The following is an 8,278-nucleotide window of genomic DNA, read 5'->3' on the forward strand; positions in this document are numbered from 1 at the left end:
TAATTATTGATGCAAATTTTCATTGATTGATGTGGCCATAGGTAAAGAAGTACACATGAGTTTTGGTAATCATTGGATGTAGTCTTTTAAGATTAACTCATTCACACATTGAGCAAATTGACATTTTTAATACCCACGCGATATTGTTTAATGATTATACATATGCCCAACTTAAAACGTACACTCTCTCCTTTCCGCTCTTTCCTAATCAGCAGCAGAAAATACGTAGCGTTACAAAAAAAGAGCAGTTTCTGCCAGTGGTCTCTCAACCTGTGTGGACCTCTTTCCTTAAATGGTGGTTGTGAATCAAGATAGTTGTTTTCAAGTTAGACAAAATTCAGACACTAAACCACGCATTTCCACGGGAGAAAAATGGAACTGATAAGTAGGGATGTCAATAACAGTAAATGAGATGATTACTCAATGCCTACAAAATCAAAAATACAGTGGCGATTGTTACATTTTCAGAAGTTAAAGTGGACAAGTGCAGACGTATGCATATGAATTTTGGATAACAATTGGACTTTTTACTTGTGTGAATCTTTGTTTACATTATGCGTTCCATGCTGTCGCCGTTTGCATGTTAGGTGCATGACTACAAACAATAAAATAAAGCAAACGTAACTTAACGATGTTAACTTCGACCTAGTATCGTATTTATAATTGTTGCCAAAATGAACTAACTAATAATTACACAAGTATATCATGCCAAATGTTTGTCGTTTTTTATCACCTTCGCTGTTAGCTACATTAGCTTAGCACAAGCATCGGTACAGCACAATGCATTGAGCGCGAAAGGAAATATTACCGCTGGAAAACTGCCATTAGCAAACGTGCACTGGCTTCGCATGCAAGTTGTGCCCTCTGTGTGGGGTTCGCATGAGGAAAAAAAACAAAAAACGACCAAAAATAAATAAAGGTTTTACGACGAATTGTGGAAATAAAGTCTGGACCCACCCCTCCACTGCTAGTCTCATGGGTAACAAAACCCGTAGTAAACGAAAAGAGCGACGACTGCCCTATAGCGCCCCAGCCGGCCAACTTCTGAAGGCTGCTTTTTTTGTGTTTTGTGTTTAGACATCTACCTCGTTTACCTAAATAAAAATAAAACTTTCATTCGAACCATTTTGTCATCTAGTACCATACAGTTGTTTTAAAATCACATTATGAAAATACTATAAGTAGTTGCAGAATTATTTTTGGCCAATCGCTTCACAACGGAAGTGACGCAAACTTTTTTTTAACCTAAAGAATACTGGGCAATGTAGTTTTACAGACTGTCGGTCAGTAAATGTAGTCTTGCTTCCCTGGGACGATGTAAGATTTCACAGGAACTTCATTCTTCCACTTGGACAACGTAGCACTCATGAATTTCTACATTGGACACATTTTTAAACTTCAATATTTTATTCAAGGCATAATGCAGTCCGTTTTGCGGAATCATAGAACAATATTTTTCAGTCAGACTGTAGGCCATGCATTTGAATAAGAATAAGAATTCTGCCCGTGCCCAAGCAAAGATAACATAGACAAAAAAAGAAGCAAAAAAATAGTTAACAAAAAGTTATAAAAATATATTACTCAATATGTATAAAACAAATGTAGCGCTTATTCACAGTTTATTGGACCCGTGAAAACATAAACACACACCTCATGCTTTAGCCGGGCAAAGAAGATTTGAATCGGACATATTGGCCCGCCGCATCTGGACCTCCTTGTGTATGCGTCGGACCACACAGGAGGGGATGGCGACACCCACTTTGTGTCCAACAAATCCCCAACACCAGCTGACGAAGGCCCTGGATGCCAAATTCCTGAAACGACTGTCAACAGCATATAGCCGTAGTTGTTAATACCCCTGGTGAGGTCACCAAAAGTTCACTTAGTTCACAATGTCTCCACCTGATTTACTTTTACAACACCCGAATAGTGTCTAAGCTTGTTTGATATGTTAGAATATTCTGACATTGTGTAGACCTGTGGTGTTCAAACTGTGGCCCAGGGGCCATTTGCGGCCTGACATTCATTTTTCATTCGCTTGCGGCATAAAAATGACTTTGACAGGGTCCACAAGGCTAGTTAACTGTAGATAAAAATATTATATATATATATATATATATATATATATATATATATATATATATATATATATATATATATATATATATATATATATATATATATATGTATATATATATATATATATATATATATATATTATAGTCTCAATTTCTCTTCCAAATACAGGTGAAAAGAGATCATTCAACTTTAGAAACATTTTGTTTAACCCACGTGTTTATGAAAATCTCACATTTTTGATCATTTTAAATCTCCGTGCTCTTATTTTGGTTCTGAATCATTTCCTCCAGTGGGATACTGTGCTGTTGGTCACCACAAATTCTTGACAAAGTCTTAAATATTCACCTCATAACCGTCAACAAAATGATATGTAACAGTGTATCAAATGAAGTGTACAATCATGTATTTTTATGACTTGATTTTAGCATGTTTGATAAAGCCGAAGTTTAAAGCGGCCAACGTACTCTCCTTTCCCCTCTATGTGGCCCTCAAATGAAAAGTGTGATGTAGACATTCTTTCATCTCACTTACTTTTCAAAACCTTTAACTTGGAATTTCCCATAGTCCGCCTCATAAACGTTCAAAGCGTTTTGCAGGGAATATATATTGAGGCAGACTGGAACGAATCCCGGGTGGCTGGTCATGCATTTGACAGGTGGATCCACCTCTTCCATTCTTCTGCTTACCTGTGCAGTCAGAAGTTACATCAATATATTTTCATTTGACTAAAAGCGTATAACCAAAACATAAAGCGTATCAAATTGTGCCACTGGTTTACCATTAGCGTCTCCCGGCAGCACACGTTCTCCACCTCTGTCTGCATCGTCGAACAATTTCCACACGTGCACCTGGAGCAAAAAGATAGGTCAAGAGAGATATTTTATCAATGAATGAATATATATATATATATATATATATATATATATATATATATATATATATATATATTACCATTCTGAAACATCCATCGTTGTACGTGTTTGAGGTTGTGGTTCTTCTCTTTCGGTCTCTTCTTCAGACTCTGGGTCGAAGATATAGGGTAAAATTTCTGGTGATGGTATCCTACAAAAGTTCATGTCGTTAATGCTAACCCAAACAGTGCAAACAGCTTTTACAAATTAGAACATTTGTGAGTCGTTCAGTGCAAAGCTAATTTACATTTTGTGTGAACGGAAACAATTATCAGTTTGAGGAAGACAAAAGGCTTGAATTTTTTTTTTATTTTTTTTTTACCAAACTCGGGCATTTTGATGTTTTTGATGTGTGATATAAAAACAAAAACATACAAAAAAAAAAACTAGGAAGCTAAAATATTGCATTGATTGTCAAAACATGACGACCTTAAGCCATGCTGTCGTCCCTCCTAAATGCTTGCAAATGGGGGTTACACCCTATATGTGTCAAATTTAGCCCATATCGGGCTCATTTACTGCCATTCAAAATTGGAAATATTTTTAGTTTTGGACATATTGAAAACCTGATGTTTTATCGTGCATTTGCAAGCCTTTCAATGACTTCGATGATTGTCTTAGCCTGGACTCCCATAATGCGAACGTCTTCAAAAGTCTAATTATGACATAATAAATACAGAGCATAATTACATTTGCCATTATCGCATTTTTACCATTTTCTGTAGATAAAGGGGGTGTAGCCCCCCCAACACACACACACAATAAAAATATATTTTTTTGTATGCATATGGCTAATGCCACTGAACATTTTCAGGGATTGAAAGTAAATATATATTTATATTTGACAATGTTATGAGCCTTTCAAAGTTAGTCCAAATTGGGTGATAATAAGGACAGGGTAGAGGAAAATCCAAGGGATTATACGTGTTTTTATCCAAACTAGGGATTTCAATTTGGCAACATTCATACTGCTATAACAGGTTCTGAGCTACCTCAATATGCTATAAATACTTTTAAAGAGAAATAAGTGTAGAAATAGAATATATCAAGACATGATTTTGTGAAAATGCATCACACCCACACACATATACATATGTTGTTCTGTGAATGACATCACACATCCGGGTTTGTCGCCCGCCAGGATTTCGCTTCAGGAAAACGATTATTTTGTCGATTATACAAAATAATATTTTCTTCGTGTTTTATGTTTAATTACATCACCCATGGCATAAAAAGTTGTCATTTTCTGAACTTACTTCCCACATGGATGTTAATGGAGGAATACCTCTGCTCGGTGCAGTCGCCGTTCTCCTCAAACTCTCGCATTTGTCCGCTTCTCTCTGTCCCACTGCGACCACCCTGTCCACATTTCGGCTCCGACCACACGGCAGTGATCACCGGTATTGGGACGTCCTCCATTTCCTTTTTCACTTCTGCAATAATGCACAAAGAACGTCAGCGTCTGCCCTTGGTCCCGAAAGAGTTCCTCTCATATAAAGCAATCTCTCGCGAATCCACAGATCATGATTAATAAAATTCAGTAGGGCTGTGCTCATTTCTGTGCAGTTTTCCTCATTATAAAACAAACAAACATAAAAAAAAATCAATCTCTGATAATGTCTTGGCAAGCTCAAAAACATAAAAAGCTAAACTGAACTGAAAATAAAGGGCGTGTCCGGAATTTAAATCTCACCCACCTTTTTTAATATCCTCTTCGTCTGGTTCAACTTTGACGACTATTTCGGCGATGGGGGTCATTTTGGGATGCTTGGCGTCATTGTCCGAGTCTGGGGCATTAGGGACGGAGTAGCTCAGGCTACTGGTGTCCAGGCCACGGCGCTGGAGCTCTTCTTTAAGATCGATGATGCTCAATTTCTTCAAGTCATCCTGGTTGGAGGTCTGAGACCCCCGAGTAAAAACGCTGGAAAGAGAAATCACAGTGATGAGAATTTACATTGTTTGCTTGATGCAACTACCATAGAGAGAATTTTTATATATATATATATATATATATATATATATATATATATATATATATATATATATATATATATATATATATATATATATATGTATATATACACATACACACACACACACACAGTATATGATTGAGTCGATTCTATTGATTGCAGCCCATCGTTCACTTTTGAGCTGATTCATGATTTGTAATAGTGCTGGGACTCGAGGAAAAGAAAACAATAATCCGCTTCTCCATATTACAGTAATCGATGACACAAGGAGAAGACATACCTATGATTTTCATATACCTATGTGAAGAATATAGCAGGAGGGCGTCGCATTTTCTTTTAACGCAGCCATTTGGAGTTTGTTGCATGGCTGGTCGTATCAGCGTGGAAATGCGAACTATCAAAAGGTGGTTAACATTAGCGGTGTTGTTTTGATTTGATCGTAAAAACCTACTTACTGGTCCAGCAGGTACATAGCCAAGGCAGCATCTGTCGTAAATCCCTCCTCCTCTTTGACATTACGCCAACGATTGAAAGCCCGGCCAATGTTGATCCGAAAGTGTCCTTTTATCCGGGTAGCCTCCCTTTTTCTCTTCTTTGTCTCCTCAGACATAACTTTTCGTTTTCGTGGTTCTATTTCAGCTTCGATCATGATTAAAATCGAGACCAGAAGTTATTCTGCTTCGTCTTCTTCTTCTTTCGGTAAAATACGGCAGTTGGTAAACAACAATACGGTGTGCTTTCGCCATCTATTGGTAAGGAACGTGAACCACACCTATACGTCATATCCATTCTTTTTTTTTCTTTCGTTGACGTTTTAATCTACTTCCGATTTTTCAACCGATGGGGAATTTGCCATACAGCATTCAGCACATTCGAACAGTGAAAATAACAAGCTATACACGACGTATCTCTAGCAAACTGAATCAAGCTTTACAAGCCCCGAAACGTTTTCACAGGAAATTACCAAATTGCGATTGAACAAGAATCATGGGTAATGTAGTTTTAAGCATCACTACATATACATACATACATACATACATACATACACACACACATATATATATTATATATATATATATATATATATATATATATATATATATATATATATATATATATATATATAGTCATCACAAACAGGAAAAAGGCCAGGAAAACACTATTTCCACAAATAATTAAAATAAATGACTTGAAATCAGGGTTTGAATCATCTCTGGCATTCCAGTGTGAACTGTGTAAACAACCAGGGTTAGTTCCGGGTCTCCTATGACCGTGATTAGGACAAGTGCTATCAAAAACGGGAGGAAATTTTTACTTTTGCAGCACTATTGCAACAATTTTGTAGGCGACAATATTTTTTATTTTCAGAGCAATTATTACAAATTCATTGATTCCATCAGTGCCATTATTTTACACTGTTCATCCATTCTGTCAGTTGCACAAAAACCAGCAGTGATTCATAGTGATTTTGACTGAGTGCTTGTTTCTATTACATGGAGAGACATGTTAATCATTAACTAAGCCTCTCCTAAGTTATTAAATATCAAAAAGGTCACGTTATCAGATATATTAACTTTTGAATTTGTTGATGCAATTCTTCCCCCAGTCATTTCACTTTATAATAAGCATGCAACCACAGGAAGAAAAAAAAAAAAAAAACACTATGAATATCATAGCAATCCCATTATTTGCACACGCAGTCCCTCTGATTGCGTTAATTACAAAACGCCACTCCCTGATGTTATGTCCACTTTTTCCTCCTTGTTGGGGCGGCAGTGTGTGAAGTAGCAGCTTCAGGCTTCACATGATGCAACCGTGTGCTCTAGTGTCCCTCGGAGTACAGCCACAAAATACAATCACTTTTTGGTCGGCGTAGGAAAGGCGACCAGCTGCCTGTTGACTTCTCTCAGCTGAGCGCTTAGCGTCTCTGTGGTGAACGTGAGCTCGGCGATTTGAGTCTGTAGGCTGGCGAGCGTCTGGTTGAGCTCGTCCTCTTTACGACGCGAGTTGACCGCCTGCCTGGCGTACTCCAGGACCAAGCACCCGCCTCCCACGAGGAAGATCACCGTTTCGCCCAGCAGCTCGGCGCCCAGCTCCGCTGCCGCGTCCTCGTTCAGTGGCTTTATGCTGGCCCCGCGGAAACCCATGATCCGCATCTTGGCTCTCATCTCGACCCAGTGGTACACTGCAGTGACAGTGAGTAAAAGACATTTTCAAATGAAAAAATAAACCAAGAAGGGCTTTTGTAATGAATAGAAACAAGACACTAGTAAATTCTAATTAAATACATTATTAGTGGCAATAGGAAAGCTGTAACTAGGAATTCGTGCAAATATGGGGACATTCAAACAATTCAGACAAGTATAGCAGATTAAATAACGATGAAAAAATAACTGAGTAAACCTGCCTAAATAGTAAAGACCAAGAGATGTGAAGAGTGACATACTCGAACATGTGCAAAGGCATTCTATGCTATTGTAATTAAAGTATTTACTCAGGAATCTTAAGTTTATAGCTGCCATTTATTGTTGTTCAAGATAACCAATTATTACATTAATGTACGGTTAATGCCCGTAACGGACAATATCCGGCTAATTATCCTGAATGCTGACATTATTTTTATTAATAAATAGCAGGTTTAGAGTGAAGATTTGCCCTGTGTTGCTAAACACTAGATTTCAATGACAAACAAGAACCGCACATCCCATCTGTTCTTGACTACTATTGGCCAAACGGTCTCATTCACAACGTTTATTGGCCATTGAATCTAAAACGGCGCACTGTCATTGGCCACGGCGAATCTCGGCTAAATTCGGTCAAGGCTCTCTTGACACTCGAGGTAGCGGTCAATAGACGCTCTTAAATGTCGGTTACTCACGCTGAGCCGGCGGCAGGCAAATGTAATTCTTGAAAAACTCGCTACTCCGAGCCCCAGCTTTAATCCGGTTGGCGACGGGTTTGCTTAACTGCTTCACTCCGAGGTAAAGGAGCTTGGCGATGGGGAAGGCGCCGACAACCATCTTTGGGCGGAAATGCGTTCACGTTCAGGGGCGGGACGTATACAAGAGGCGAATCACGTGACAAGCGCTGTGACCAATCACACGCCACGCCGGTACGTCGCTGATTTACGACAAAAGCACAATGCTACATTTACTTGCACACGTAATTTGCACTTTGTATTTCGATTACCGTGACCTTTTTTTATTGAAACAACCAAGGTCACTTAATAATCATAAAATATGAGAACATACGCGTTAATATTAATAATAAAAACAAAGTGTAAAAAAAAATCGTAAACATGAAAGCGTGTCATGT

General features: G+C 38.2%; 1 protein-coding gene and 1 pseudogene across 2 annotated transcripts; both read right to left on the reverse strand.

Moving 5' to 3' along the window:
• Positions 1 to 1,395: 1,395 nt before the first annotated feature.
• On the reverse strand, positions 1,396 to 5,661 carry LOC148415602 (uncharacterized; annotated as a pseudogene). Its single transcript, XR_015867203.1, has 7 exons — positions 5,419 to 5,661; positions 4,688 to 4,911; positions 4,276 to 4,423; positions 3,031 to 3,141; positions 2,858 to 2,927; positions 2,611 to 2,765; positions 1,396 to 1,823 (listed from the first exon to the last, which is right to left on the reverse strand). The product of XR_015867203.1 is annotated as an uncharacterized LOC148415602 (transcript).
• Positions 5,662 to 6,300: 639 nt separating this feature from the next.
• opa3 (outer mitochondrial membrane lipid metabolism regulator OPA3) lies at positions 6,301 to 8,013 on the reverse strand. The gene is made up of 2 exons (XM_088427212.1): positions 7,842 to 8,013; positions 6,301 to 7,148 (listed from the first exon to the last, which is right to left on the reverse strand). Exons 1-2 carry the CDS (start codon positions 7,981 to 7,983, stop codon positions 6,820 to 6,822), a joined length of 471 nt encoding a protein of 156 aa, XP_088283338.1. The 5' UTR covers positions 7,984 to 8,013; the 3' UTR covers positions 6,301 to 6,819.
• Positions 8,014 to 8,278: the final 265 nt, after the last annotated feature.

The sequence above is a fragment of the Hippichthys cyanospilos genome, chromosome 11 (assembly GCF_059441005.1).
Source record: "Hippichthys cyanospilos isolate Australia breed blue-spotted pipefish chromosome 11, RoL_Hcya_1.0, whole genome shotgun sequence".
In the NCBI taxonomy this organism is placed as follows: domain Eukaryota; kingdom Metazoa; phylum Chordata; class Actinopteri; order Syngnathiformes; family Syngnathidae; genus Hippichthys; species Hippichthys cyanospilos.

What these genes read in the sequence shown, in the direction of transcription:
- opa3 (XM_088427212.1), bottom strand. Translation starts at nt 7,983, where the DNA reads ATGGTTGTCGGCGCCTTCCCCATCGCCAAGCTCCTTTACCTCGGAGTG. An exon ending in TTGCCTGCCGCCGGCTCAGC is followed by an intron (nt 7,149 to 7,841) that starts GTGAGTAACCGA and finishes CTGTCACTGCAG; the next exon opens with TGTACCACTGGGTCGAGATG.